Source organism: Zea mays, chromosome 3 (assembly GCF_902167145.1).
Source record: "Zea mays cultivar B73 chromosome 3, Zm-B73-REFERENCE-NAM-5.0, whole genome shotgun sequence".
Classification (NCBI taxonomy): Eukaryota; Viridiplantae; Streptophyta; class Magnoliopsida; order Poales; family Poaceae; genus Zea; species Zea mays.
In genome coordinates, this window is record NC_050098.1 from 52,211,063 (window position 1) to 52,226,138 (window position 15,076).

The 15,076-nt window shown below is 41.4% G+C and overlaps 1 protein-coding gene across 1 annotated transcript; it reads left to right on the forward strand.

Moving 5' to 3' along the window:
- The first annotated feature begins 1,165 nt into the window (after positions 1-1,165).
- LOC103651935 (betaine aldehyde dehydrogenase 2) lies at positions 1,166-2,654 on the forward strand. The gene is made up of 5 exons (XM_008677600.2): positions 1,166-1,353; positions 1,423-1,546; positions 1,620-1,685; positions 1,840-1,906; positions 2,461-2,654. The coding sequence occupies exons 1-5, from the start codon at positions 1,178-1,180 to the stop codon at positions 2,637-2,639; spliced, it is 612 nt and encodes a 203-aa protein (XP_008675822.1). The 5' UTR covers positions 1,166-1,177; the 3' UTR covers positions 2,640-2,654.
- Positions 2,655-15,076: the final 12,422 nt, after the last annotated feature.

A 15,076-nucleotide genomic window follows, 5' to 3' on the forward strand; every position in this document is an offset into this window, starting at 1 on the left:
CTCTGTACAACCACAATTTAGACACATCGTTTGTCTATTGTGTATAGGTATCAATTTGCACACATTTTACACAGTGATTTGTTTAGTACACACATAAACATATTTGTTGTCACACAGTATAAACAGTACACATAATTCTCAAACACACCAAGGTTCACAGAATATTCGAACAAACAGGTTCACAGACAACCATTTGCATTATAGATTCGTGCACCGAGGTTTGTTTTGCTCTGTCTCGGTAGGTTATTATAGCACCCATTGAAGAAGATCACTCTCCCATATAGGAAAATGAAGAAGTTCTTTTATTGGCCGGGTTTGAAATCGGTTGTGCATTAGTATGTGACTTCTTGTGCCATCTGTCAGCAGGCCAAGCCAGATCAAGATGTTAATCGTTCCAGACCAATTAGCTATGGGTCACTATGTAAAAACTGTAGAGGAACTATTGGAACCCAGGAAAAAGAATGGTTCCAAGTGGTGCTGCTGTGTTTCTGAATTTTCAGATTCTAAATAGTAGCTGAATCTGGAATTTAGTATTGATGGCTGTTTTGGAGCTCATTTATGGCTGTTCTATAAGGTTTTAGACCATAGTGCTTGTAGAGGAATTAAAGACCATATATTGGTGAACAACTTCATTAAAGGGTGGTGGACATGATCATATACAAAAGTTGGAGTAACAACTACTCAAAGTGGACTGTCAGGTTGGCCTTAACTGAAGTTGGTTCAGTTAGCTGAAACTGAAATTCAGCAGGTTGTCCAGTTTGGAGCCCTCTAGAATTTGATCCAAGTATACAGGTACGTGTGTAAATGTATAGCGAATAAACTGCATATTCTCTAACCACACACAGTCTTTTAAACCTAATTTCGATAACTTTCCTCATCACCATTCTGAAATATTTCCAGTATTCAGATTTGTACTTCCTATCCAGTGTTGAATCTCACCTATATATCCAAGTTAATGTCAATTTTTTTTTGCTTGTGTCAATGTTTGGCCAATATCAAGTATTCTTTCTATGTTGATATGACAGTGAGCTTTGTCCTAGTATAAGTGTACGCTTCTTCTCTAGAAACTCACTATTGTGTTACTATCTTTGTTCACATAATTGTCGTGCGGGCCATTTCAGACTATTATGTCTATATATAAGATGTTGTTGACTAAGTAACTTATTTACTTATATTTATGTTTTCTTCATATGTTCTTGTTTTACTTATTCTGATTCTGACTCTAAAGCATTATACTTTGTACTTGTATTTGTGTTGCAGGAACTATCCTCTACTGATGGCTACATGGAAGGTAGCCCCTGCATTGGCTGCTGGTTGTACAGCTGTGCTGAAGCCATCTGAACTGGCTTCTGTGTAAGTATTAGCATGTTATATCATGTTCCTACGTTTTGAATTTTATGTGCCTACGTTTTGAATTACCAGGACTTGCTTAGAGCTTGCTGATATCTGTAAAGAAGTCGGTCTCCCTTCTGGTGTCTTGAACATTGTGACAAGATTAGGTCCTGATGCTGGCGCTCCTTTGTCAGCACACCCAGATGTTGACAAGGTAAACTATTCTGCATATAATGACATAATCATGCATGAGCACTCCTCATAGCATGGGTTTTCTGTTTATTTAGGTCGCTTTTACTGGGAGTTTTGAAACTGGCAAGAAAATTATGGCATCGGCAGCTCCTATGGTCAAGGTTCGTCTGTGAATTATGTTTTATTTATAGTAATGTGTTGTGCCGTGTTGTTTTGCTATCTTCTAGTTGATAAATTATCAGAAAGTATGATTTGAGTGCCCTATTTTAAGAGGAAATTCTGTTGCATTCCTTAACATTGCATTTTTCTTGACAGCCTGTTACACTGGAACTTGGTGGAAAAAGTCCTATAGTAGTATTTGATGATGTTGACATTGACAAAGGTACGTTTATATTCTAAGGATTACAAAATTCCTGAAGTTCATTGGTATTTGTGGATTGTTGCAATTTGCAGAGAATTTAATTGATGAGAATGCTAAATGCCTAAACCCTTCAAAGCCCTTCATCGGTTTCTGGGATTTTCATAGAAATACTCAGCTGAGCCTGATCAGGCTACTACAATAATAATTATTTTCGTTTGAAAATTGATTGTTAGGATTTGTAAAATACAGTCCATAAAGTTGTGGGGAAAACCCACATGCTTGCTATAGTTTGGACTTTTGACCACAGCACCAGACTTTTTATGCATTATGAATAAAAAGATGAAACAGAAAGTATTTGATGCATTATGTATATGTTACATGATTTGATTTCATCATAGACCTTGAGAAATATAGGGCTGAACTTCTTTGTAGAACATAAGTTTAAGTTCCAAGGAAGGGAACTTTTACAAATTCACTGACCAACTTACTTTAGTTATGTTGATACTTTGCTCATTGTGGAATTATGGATTATGATATACTTCCATCATTGATCATTCCTTCTAAATATAAAACAGCTGTCGAGTGGACTCTGTTTGGGTGCTTTTGGACCAATGGTCAGATTTGCAGCGCGACATCTCGTCTTCTTATCCATGTAAACTATCTCTTATTAAACCCATGTCATAGGTATTACAATTCAGCCTCATGTTGCTTTTGGTTGATCAATAACAGTACGACATGTATTGTTACATTGTAGAATCTATCTAGGCCTAAATATAGATCCAATTATTGCTCTTTTCGAAATTGTAGAATCTATCTACGCCTTTGCTCTTCAAGAAATGTAACAGCAAACTGACGGTTGCTCCGCGCCACCAAAGCTTTTTGAATTGCTGCAATGAATGGCACAATTAATCATATCTACACGAAGTTCATGATTTAATGAGAACAATCACGATTTAAAAGTAACTAATTTTTAAGAATATACTTACGTCCAAAATAGTGGGTGTTGTGATGGAACGGATTGAAGTGTATTGCGGTATGATCCGAAGACTCGAGGAACTCTAGAATTACACATTTAAATCTCTGTTACGAATCATTATAAAGTAAAAATAGTGACAGATGTGTTTGCAAGGCGTAAAGACATGTTGTACCTTGTCTTCTGAACCGCCTAAACATAGTCCCAATTATTATGCCATAATCCTCCTTAGCCAACGCCCAACGGAGTGCATTTTTGTTTAGTAGGTCACCCCAAACTTTAATGATATGTAAAGACCCCCTATGACATTCATTTTGGTAAGAATTGGTTAGTAATATATATTGATTTGACATATACAATTAATGGAATATACCTAGCATCCATTATAACAATCTTCCTGAAAGGGCCCCACATTGTGCGATGAATTGTATCCATGTGGACTACAATAGCCATAATGTCTACAAAAATAACAATTTATAAATGGATTAATACTAAATTTCGTGTAAACGGTATTTAAAAAATTGGGCCAAGATCGATATATTCTTACCGACTAAAGTCCTGTTTGGCAACTCAGCAATATCGTCAAGGTTGAAGAATATATGTTTTGGGAATGGCGGCATTTGAATTGGAACAGTGTATGGCTCCACGATAGTTTGTTGGTTGAAATACAATTCCATGGGACCATTTAGATGTCGAAAATTAAATGGACCCGGATGAAGACCAAACTTTACGTTATGCATATTGTAAACATGCTTTTCATGGAGTAAATTGTTGAAATGTTTCACTGTCACGGACACATATGTTATGGCCTCGATCTTGGCTCCCTAATAGTATTTCAGTAGGATTTCAGTAGGAGAAGAGGCGATGGTATGAAGATAGTGTAACTTTGTAAATGAAACTTAAATAATTGTTGGCTTACATGGATGTCAGATAAAATGAAATGTTGTCTATCACGATAACGTGGCTCAATCGGGAATTTAACTTCTACCCGAGCGACAATACTGTATTTCCGAGGTAGCCCATAAAAATCTTCATCACGGTAGTCGTCGAACAACCTGTAGCTATATTAAACATACGACTAAATAACGGTCATTTCTTTGATAGACAAATTCTGTGTAAATAGATTTATGTAATAACTTACATAGGCTTCCGTTTTATGCGGTCCGCTGCGTCTCTTTCTCGGTTCAATACGACCGGTTCCATCAAAACCTTGTAGCCTTTAACAAAATTTAAAATTTAAATTTAAATGAAACACATGTCATACTGTCGCGGTTAAAAAATGTGGTGTTGGCATATGCAACTTGATCAATTATCATGTCGTTTACTTTATAAAGCCATTTAATCTAATCAGTCATCATGATGTCATCGAGGTTCTGATTTCAAGCGAGCTTATGCATTCAGTCTCCCTAGGTTGTTATATATATGTGTTCGTCAATGGGTAAGAATAACTTGTTTCATGTTTGTTGACGCGAGAGGTACTATGGGACGTCTACAGAGAACTGCAAATGCTTGTTAAGAAATTCAAAGTGAGTGGTTGTCTCACAGAGCAACCGATGTAATTGGAGAAGAACATTAAGACAAGCAATTAAGGGTGTTTGTCTTTGTGTTGAATGGTATATTCGGAAAAGAACATGAAGAGAAGCAGACGACAAAGAGAATTGTGAACGGATGCAAGTGCACCGAACTCAAAGTATACTATCATCCAAGCCTCCCACTATCTTTTTTTCTACGAATTAGCATCAACCGATATATACCGGAAGAATGCATATAAACTTTATACCCCAATACAAAAAACCCCAATACACACAAGCTTAACATATGTCATATAAAAGTTATATTAGGGAAAAAATAAGAACAAGACTTCAGAACATGAACATAAGAACAAGACATAAGAACATTGTATTTCTTTAACAGGAAAATGCAGCTTTTCAACTGAAATCAGATTTCAGTTTTCATTGTGTTTTGGCAAAAAACAGATCACCTTCAAGCAAAAATACAGGAAGAAGGATGAGAACTGCTGTTCGCTTATGTCTGTCGAGGATACTTGCTCTTTTACACGACGGGTAACAGCAGTTCTCATCCTCTATTATGGGCAGAAAAGCATGGCAACTGTTTTTCAGTGGTGCATAAAATCTGATTTGAGTTGTTTATTGTGTAATCCGCAAAAAAAAGATAACCTTAAAGAAAACAATAAACATGAGGCGTTCACTCACCTTTTTGCTGTCGAAGTTACTTTTGCAGATTCAATTAGCAAAGTTCTACTGCTAGAAGAACTGTAATAGAGAAGAAAAAATATTTAGGTACATAGGAGACTTTACCATAGGCCAATATTCAATTTGCAGATTCAATTTGCAGATTACATAATATTCTTCCCAGTTTAATACCACAGTAAGGTAGTATACTCTTTCCATGTACATATAAAAATAAAAAACAATAGGTAGAAAAAATATTTAGGTACATAGGAGACTTTACCATAGGCCAATATTCAATTTGCAGATTCAATTTGCAGATTACATAATATTCTTCCTAGTTTAATACCACAGTAAGGTAGTATACTCTTTCCATGTACATATAAAAATAAAAAACAATAGGTAGAAAATATATTTAGGTACATAGGAGACTTTACCACAGGCCAATATTCAATTTGCAGATTCAATTTGCAGATTACATAATATTCTTCCTAGTTTAATACCACAGTAAGGTAGTATACTCTTTCCATGTACATATAAAAATAAAAAACAATAGGTAGAAAAAATATTTAGGTACATAGGAGACTTTACCACAGGCCAATATTGAATTTGCAGATTCAATTTGCAGATTACATAATATTCTTCCTAGTTTAATACCACAGTAAGGTAGTATACTCTTTCCATGTACATATAAAAAACAATAGGTATCATAATATTTAGTGATGTGCAAATCAAATTAACATGGGGAAATCAAAGAATTAGCAAAGCCTCAGTTAGGGAAACATGCAGACAACACATGAGTTGATCAAATCATGTCACCCAATATGCAGACAACACATGAGTATCATACTATTTAGTTGGACCCTCAGAATGTTGATGCTCTAATTAATATAATTTTATAGACCTATAGCAACTAAAAACATGTCACCCAATAATATACCCACAAAGAAAGCAAATTACTTGATGCAAAATGTATAGGTCCAACATGGGAGAAATGTACCTGGGAGAATTGACAATGACTGGAATAATGTGAGCTACACAACAGCAGGAGGTATGATATCCCTTATTGCAACAATCTGCACCGAAAAATGAACTCACTTCAGAAACATCATTCTCACATATTATAGCCTTCAACTGAAATAATTGTGTTTTGGCAAAAAATCAGTGCCTAACCATATCAGTGCCTGAACAATTCATACCATTAAATCAATACATTATGAAAGCAAATTACTTGATGCAAAATGTATAGGTCCAACATGGGAGAAATGTACCTGGGAGAATTGACAATGACTGGAAGAATGTGAGCTACACAACAGCAGGAGGTATGATATCCCTTATTGCAACAATCTGCACCGAAAAATGAACTCACTTCAGAAACATCATTCTCACATATTATAGCCTTCAACTGAAATAATTGTGTTTTGGCAAAAAATCAGTGCCTAACCATATCAGTGCCTGAACAATTCATACCATTAAATCAATACGTTATGAAAGCAAATTACTTGATGCAAAATGTATAGGTCCAACATGGGAGAAATGTACCTGGGAGAATTGACAATGACTGGAAGAATGTGAGCTACACAACAGCAGGAGGTATGATATCCCTTATTGCAACAATCTGCACCGAAAAATGAACTCACTTCAGAAACATCATTCTCACATATTATAGCCTTCAACTGAAATAATTGTGTTTTGGCAAAAAATCAGTGCCTAACCATATCAGTGCCTGAACAATTCATACCATTAAATCAATACGTTATGAAAGCAAATTACTTGATGCAAAATGTATAGGTCCAACATGGGAGAAATGTACCTGGGAGAATTGACAATGACTGGAAGAATGTGAGCTACACAACAGCAGGAGGTATGATATCCCTTATTGCAACAATCTGCACCGAAAAATGAACTCACTTCAGAAACATCATTCTCACATATTATAGCCTTCAACTGAAATAATTGTGTTTTGGCAAAAAATCAGTGCCTAACCATATCAGTGCCTGAACAATTCATACCATTAAATCAATACGTTATGAAAGCAAATTACTTGATGCAAAATGTATAGGTCCAACATGGGAGAAATGTACCTGGGAGAATTGACAATGACTGGAAGAATGTGAGCTACACAACAGCAGGAGGTATGATATCCCTTATTGCAACAATCTGCACCGAAAAATGAACTCACTTCAGAAACATCATTCTCACATATTATAGCCTTCAACTGAAATAATTGTGTTTTGGCAAAAAATCAGTGCCTAACCATATCAGTGCCTGAACAATTCATACCATTAAATCAATACGTTATGAAAGCAAATTACTTGATGCAAAATGTATAGGTCCAACATGGGAGAAATGTACCTGGGAGAATTGACAATGACTGGAAGAATGTGAGCTACACAACAGCAGGAGGTATGATATCCCTTATTGCAACAATCTGCACCGAAAAATGAACTCACTTCAGAAACATCATTCTCACATATTATAGCCTTCAACTGAAATAATTGTGTTTTGGCAAAAAATCAGTGCCTAACCATATCAGTGCCTGAACAATTCATACCATTAAATCAATACGTTATGAAAGCAAATTACTTGATGCAAAATGTATAGGTCCAACATGGGAGAAATGTACCTGGGAGAATTGACAATGACTGGAAGAATGTGAGCTACACAACAGCAGGAGGTATGATATCCCTTATTGCAACAATCTGCACCGAAAAATGAACTCACTTCAGAAACATCATTCTCACATATTATAGCCTTCAACTGAAATAATTGTGTTTTGGCAAAAAATCAGTGCCTAACCATATCAGTGCCTGAACAATTCATACCATTAAATCAATACGTTATGAAAGCAAATTACTTGATGCAAAATGTATAGGTCCAACATGGGAGAAATGTACCTGGGAGAATTGACAATGACTGGAAGAATGTGAGCTACACAACAGCAGGAGGTATGATATCCCTTATTGCAACAATCTGCACCGAAAAATGAACTCACTTCAGAAACATCATTCTCACATATTATAGCCTTCAACTGAAATAATTGTGTTTTGGCAAAAAATCAGTGCCTAACCATATCAGTGCCTGAACAATTCATACCATTAAATCAATACGTTATGAAAGCAAATTACTTGATGCAAAATGTATAGGTCCAACATGGGAGAAATGTACCTGGGAGAATTGACAATGACTGGAAGAATGTGAGCTACACAACAGCAGGAGGTATGATATCCCTTATTGCAACAATCTGCACCGAAAAATGAACTCACTTCAGAAACATCATTCTCACATATTATAGCCTTCAACTGAAATAATTGTGTTTTGGCAAAAAATCAGTGCCTAACCATATCAGTGCCTGAACAATTCATACCATTAAATCAATACGTTATGAAAGCAAATTACTTGATGCAAAATGTATAGGTCCAACATGGGAGAAATGTACCTGGGAGAATTGACAATGACTGGAAGAATGTGAGCTACACAACAGCAGGAGGTATGATATCCCTTATTGCAACAATCTGCACCGAAAAATGAACTCACTTCAGAAACATCATTCTCACATATTATAGCCTTCAACTGAAATAATTGTGTTTTGGCAAAAAATCAGTGCCTAACCATATCAGTGCCTGAACAATTCATACCATTAAATCAATACGCTATGAAATCCACATAAAAATCAGTGCCTAACCATATCAGTGCCTAACCATATTGTAACTAACCAGTTTTCTGTACATATCAGTGCCTAACCAAATTACTGCCTGCAAAATGAAACTACGAGACAACATGGGAGGAAATTACTGCCTGCAAAATGAAACTACGAGACAACATGGGAGGAAATTACTGCCTGCAAAATGCTGTTGAAGTATACCTTGGAACGCCGGCGGTGAGCAGAAAATTGCGGGCGGCACACCGGAGGTTCGGAGCGGGGCTCCTTCTTCGTCGCCGGCAGCGGCACAGTGGCGCGACACTTGGAGAGAGCACCGATGACAGTTGTGGACGCGGACTGCGGCTAATTTGGAGAAAGGAAGGGGCAGGTGTGGTGTACGTAAGTAGGGAGAGAGGAGGGGGAGCAATTGGGGGAAGGCAGCCGCGAATCTTTGACTGTAGGGGCGCGGCTGCCATGGATGGAAGGCCCGATTTGCGCAGCTCGATTTGCGCAGCTCGATTTGCGCAAAACTAAGAGGCTCGAGGAGATGGCGGACGATTGCGGCTGGTGGGCGCGGACCTGGCGGGCGCCGGCTGCAGCAGAGAGAGGAGAGCCAAGAGAGGAGAGCGGGGGCGGGGAATGGCGGCAACGGACCACACGCGGACCTTTCCTTGTAGCAGACCACGCGGGGAATGCGATGGCGGCGCGTCGGGGGCGCAGAGAGCGGGGCGGGTCCTCCACACGACGCTAATTCCTTTCTTGGAGCAGCCAACAGCCGGGGCGCTTCCATAAGGATCGCGGGGATGGCGACCTTCCATGCGCGACAGCCGGGACGTCGGGGGCGCTGCGGGCGGGGATGGCGCTGCTGGCGGGGTTGGAGAGAGCGGGGGCGTCGGGGGCGCAGAGAGCGGGGTCGGAGACAGCCGGGCGCAGAGAGCGGGGGCGCGAGAGAGAGAGCGGGCGTCTGTAGGCAGACCCGTGCACCAAAGTAGGTGTGTACGTCTACACTATTGTCTTATAGAGTAGTAGAGATATATATATATATATCTACTAACTATTAAGAGTAAAGTGTAGACTGCCCCCGCTGCGGTTCCCCTCCCGCCCGCGGATCACGCGCCCGCCCGCCACCCCCGCCGCGATTCCGCTCCCGCCCGCGGATTACGCGCTCTCCCCTCCCGCCCGCGGATTACGCGCTCTCCCCTCCCGCCCGCGGATTACGCGCTCTCCCCTCCCCCCTCGCCGCGATTCTCCTCCCTCACGCGCCCGAGCGCGGCGAGGTCGAACTCAGAGAAGAAGGGGCCCTGCAGGGCGGTGTTGACGCAGTGCACGGCGCAGAGCTTCCCTTCCTACACCTCGTGGTAGAGCAGCTCGTCGTTGCTCGCCGCCTCCCTCACGCGCCCGAGCCCCCCCTTCACGCGCCCGAGATAGGCAGGAGGAGGGGCGATTCTTTCGACCTCCTGCCACAATCTCCTCGACCTCGCCGCGGCCGACGAGGTGCCCCTGTCGTCGCCAACGCCGCTCCGCCTCCCGCGCGTCATGTCTGTCGCGTCCCCGGCCTCACCCACCTCGCCGCCCGCGCCTGCCACGCCGCGTCATCGTCTCCCACCGCTTGCCACTCCACGCGTCGCCCTTCGGGTTCGCCTTCTCCATCGACGCCGGCACCGTCGCGTACCAGCTCCGCTCGGAGCTGCCCGCCAACGCGCCCGTCCTCCACATCGGCACCCTCCCAGCCGCCGCGGCCGAAGCCGCCTCAGATGAGCTGTCTGACTACCTGCTGGCCAATTTCTCGTGCCTTCCCGTGTACCTCCCCTTCGGGATCGACATGGGCCAGCTCAGATCGGTGGTCTCGGTGCCGGAGACGGAGGATGCGGTGCGGCGGGTGACCGAGGCGTACAAGGGACGACGCATCATGGTCGGTGTCGACGACGCGATCTGTTCAAGGGGATCGAGCTCAAGTTCCTGGCGATGGGAGCAGCTGCTCGTGGAGGACGGGAGCTCCGCGGCCGCGCCGTGCTCGTGCAGATTGCCAACCCTGCGCGCAGCGAGGGGCGCCACATGCAGGGCGTGCAGGACGAGGTCAGGGCCATCAGCGCCTGGGTCAATGCGCGCTTTGGCACCCCCGGGTACACGCCGATCATGCTCATCGACGCCCTGGTGACGCCGCAGGAGAAGGCCGCCTACTACGCGGCTGCCGAGTGCTGCGTCGTCAGTGCCGCGACGGGCTCCACCGGATCCCCTACATCTACACGGTGTGCCGGCAGGAGAACACCGCGCTCGGAGACGACTCGCCCAAGCGGAGCATCATCGTGCTCTCGGAGTTCGTCAGTTGCTCCTCGTCCCTGAGCGGCGCGATCCGCGTCAACCCGTGGAGCGTGGAGTCCGTGGCGGAGGCCATGAACGTAGCGCTGCGGATGCCGGAGGCCGAGCAGCGGCTACAGAAGCACTACAGATTCCGATGAAGTGCTTTCAGGTTATCATGCTCCACTGATAGGCTGACAGAAGTTATGGTTCTTCAGATTCTGGTTTTCTTCAAACAAGGTTTGCACCTCTTTCTTAGCTTTCAAGGACATCCCTTTTTGGCCAAAAAAAGATAACGACCTGCAACACCATGCAGCCTGATGATTTCAGGGAATGTAATTCACATTGTTTATTGAATTAGAGTGAACACTTTTTAAGCGTTTTCTAAGTAACAACCAACTCAAAAGAAAATAATGGAGCTATTGTCAATGCTTATCCCAAACCACAGTCCAGTTTTTCTCTGGCAGTTTAGAATTTACACTAACAAGAGATATAATGAAATATATTTTCTTGTATAGAAAAAGAAATATGATGTTGTTCTCTTCCTCCGTGCAGTTAACTGCTACCCTGGCCACAATTTTCTGTTACTTTGCAGTTTATTTCCATTCAACATGAGTCATGTTGTTTTTTTACTCTTCATACAACATTTCGAGTTGCCATGATTTCAATGCAACTGTCTTGTGCTTTCAGCCTCACATAGCCATAAGTCCTTTTTCATGCTTTTGAGTTGTGAGTATTGACCAGAACTAAATGCCTCCTCTGTCGTTGCACTTTGGGCACAGGGATAAGCTAGAGCTTAAAGCCGTGAAAGACGGTTCTGCAAGCTATGCTGCTCTGGAAAAGAAAGCAGAGTTGTATGAAAAGTTATCCAGAGGCGAGCTACCTGATGAAGAAAACAAAAATGGTACTATATTCATAGCATCTGAGCATTTAGTGCATAGTCATACAACACGATGAATATGAATTGAGCTTTCAATATAAGATATTGAAATTTTAGGTGCTGGGTTATTGTATACCAGTAGGCACATGAAACGGAGCAGTCCTAGGCTATGCCAGGGCCAACATATTTTTCATGCTGTGAGGTACTGTTCATGGTGTTCTTAGGATTAAATTTGTTATTTAAAGATAAGGTTAGATTGAGTTGATTCCTTGATTTTAGAGAATGGTCTCTTAAAAGACAAGTTACTCATCCATGTGAGGATGGAATTCTGGTTAATCAATAAATGACAAATAAGTGGATCTAGACTATCTCCTTATCTATTCCTGTCCTTGCGGTGTAGTTGATGGGAATCGGCATAAGTGCACTGCTTGGATGAAGGGCCATCGAATTTATGCCCTTGACATACTATCTTTTATGTTCAGACACTTCATTAATTTATTAGGTACCTGATTTGAGATCTCAAGTAAAAAAATCCATGATACCTATTGTTTGATACTTGCTTGATACAAGTTTCGGACAATATTCATGACATGGTGAGATCAGTGAACATCATTGCCAATAGCCCAGTAGTGATATCAATATATCACTGAACTTCTTGGCTTCAGCACATTTTCCTCTCTTTGTAATATATTATTGAACTTCTCGACTTTAACACCTTGATTTCTCGTGGCGATATAATGTGGCCGCTTTGGATTTTGTACAATGACGTGTTGTGACCTTTTGATTGACTTGCACGATGTGGTACATCTGCAGGGAAGTTCATGAGGAAGTAACTGAGGCAAGGCAGAAGGCCTCAACGGTAAGATCTCGACGACAAGAGCAGGATGCTGCTCGTCGAGAGAAACTCAGCCAAGCTTACCTGAAGAAACGATTAGAGAAGTTGATTGCTGAAACACAGGTCTCTACTAACTATTAAGGCATTAGTGTAGACTGCCCCCACCTCCCCTCTGCCCGTGGCAACCCCCACCCACCCGCAAACCCCGCAAGCAAGCCGCCGTCTTCCGCCCGCAAACCCTGGAAGCAAGCGCCGTCTTCCGCACGAAAACCCCGCAAGCAAGCAGTCGTCATCCGCGCGCAAATCCTGCAAGCAAGTCGTCGTCTTCCGCGATATGGGGTATAGCCCAGCTCCATCTTTGTACACTGATATTTTTGCTCTCTGTTAGTTGGTCTTATACCTTGAGAAAGTACTATAATGTTTAGTGAAATACTGAAAGTTTAGTCCTTTGTGTATTTTTGTTCTATGTCAGTTGGTCTTGGAATGTAAGTAGTGAGGGGTTTCTAATTGGTTGGTAATTCAGAATTGTTCGAAATTTCATGGATGGACATATTTACATTTTATAATTGTTGTTGTGTTTTTGGTATACCAACTGAAACTTTAGTTCTTTGCATTTTTTGCTCTGTCGGTTGGTCCTGGAATATAGGTAGTGGGTGGTTTCTAATTGGTTGGTAATTCTGAATTGTTTGAATTTCATGGGTGGACATATTTACATTTTATGTTGTGTTTTGGTATACCAAGCGAAATATTGTGGCCCTGTTTGGATCTCTCCATATAATCATTATCTGCTAAACTTTTGTTGTTAGGATCCAAACATACCCAACTAATAGGCTAAATAATTGTGTTATTGTGGCCACTAGATATTTGTCGCTTCAAGGTTTTGAAGTAGCTCACGTTATAGCTTGTGGAGCAGAAGGGTGCAAACGATGAGGTACTCCAAGCTATCTTGTTTCCTTCTTCGTTCCATCTCATGTTTCATTAGTGATTAGAACTACAATCATCAAATGATGGATTTGACTAGACTTGTTCTACTTGTACTTTTCTGTGTGCATTGCAGAACATGGAGGTGGTGGTTGAGAGGAGCTTGTGGAACCTGTCAAGTGGTAGGGACCGATGGATGGGCTGGAGGCGCTAGCTGACAGCTTATGTGTGCTATATAGTCGTCCGTTAGCTCCTTATATATATGTACAACACTAGCAACTCAACTTAAATTCGCTGGAAGATTGTATTTATATGTGCAACCATTAAATCGGTGTATGCTAATGTCCAATTCTGTTGTATTCTGTTTTTTATAAACTTGCAAGCTATTACTTGTATCATGGCCATTGTACACATGTATGCTTTTTTGTACGGTGCACTTGCATCTGTCTCTATTTCACTCTCTCACTCATCTGCTTTTTTTATGCTTCTCTTTCGGATATACTATTGAACACATAGATAACCAGACATTTTGTCCAATATTTTGTATTGTGTTGCAACACACGGACACCTAACTAGATGGGCTTCCGAGCAAACCTTCTTCAGACCCCCAAGGAAATATAAGATCCGATCAGATATGTATCGTGCTCATCCCAGCGTACTCCCGTTGCAACGCACGGGCACACACCTAGTATATATATATGACAGGTATGATAGGAACACTAGGCTTTCAATAGTTAAAGGGAGTTTAGGCCGACCACCTCTGCAAACTGGTTCAACCCAGCGTGTCCAACCAGACTGTCGGGTGTGCCACCTGCCCCACGTATGTTAGCGCAAAAAAAGGAAAATGCATGCATGGGTCAAACACGATCCAATGCATGCGCATAAATTTAGGAAAGATATGTGTGGTGGTTTCTATTTCTAAATACTTTATTTCCTCCATAAATTTAAGATCGTTGCAACAGCCATGCAACTAGACGTGTAAGGACCATTTTATGATATATACTGATACTAAATATGCTACACTATGTAGATAATTATGCAATTCGGTATACTGCGTAAAAATCTGTTACCAGCTTCATGCACACGAATTTATGATGGAAAAATGTGCAATGAAAGGAAATGAATTGCATACATAGAAACAAAAATCGTATTTAATGTTTAATTTGCTTCATAAATATAGGATCCCTCCAACAACCATGCAGCTAAACACATTAGAACTAGTTTATGATATATACTTATACTAATTATACTACACGATGTAAGTATTTATGCAATTCGGTACACTGCGTAAAAAAATCTAGCATGTTGTTCACTGGTGGACGCATCTCCAGGTTGGAGCGTAAAAACCTTAAGTTTTGAGCATAAAATCTCTCAATTATAAGCGTAAATATCTAGCCAATGTGAGAGGTTGATAGCTCTGGTAGGTTGTTATTACGATCCTATCTTTATGGC

Coding starts and splice junctions, on each gene's coding strand:
- LOC103651935 (XM_008677600.2), top strand. CDS start 1,178: ATGTTTTCTTCATATGTTCTTGTTTTACTTATTCTGATTCTGACTCTA. Junction 1,547..1,619: donor CACACCCAGATGTTGACAAG/GTAAACTATTCT, acceptor CTGTTTATTTAG/GTCGCTTTTACTGGGAGTTT. Junction 1,907..2,460: donor TGATGTTGACATTGACAAAG/GTACGTTTATAT, acceptor AATATAAAACAG/CTGTCGAGTGGACTCTGTTT.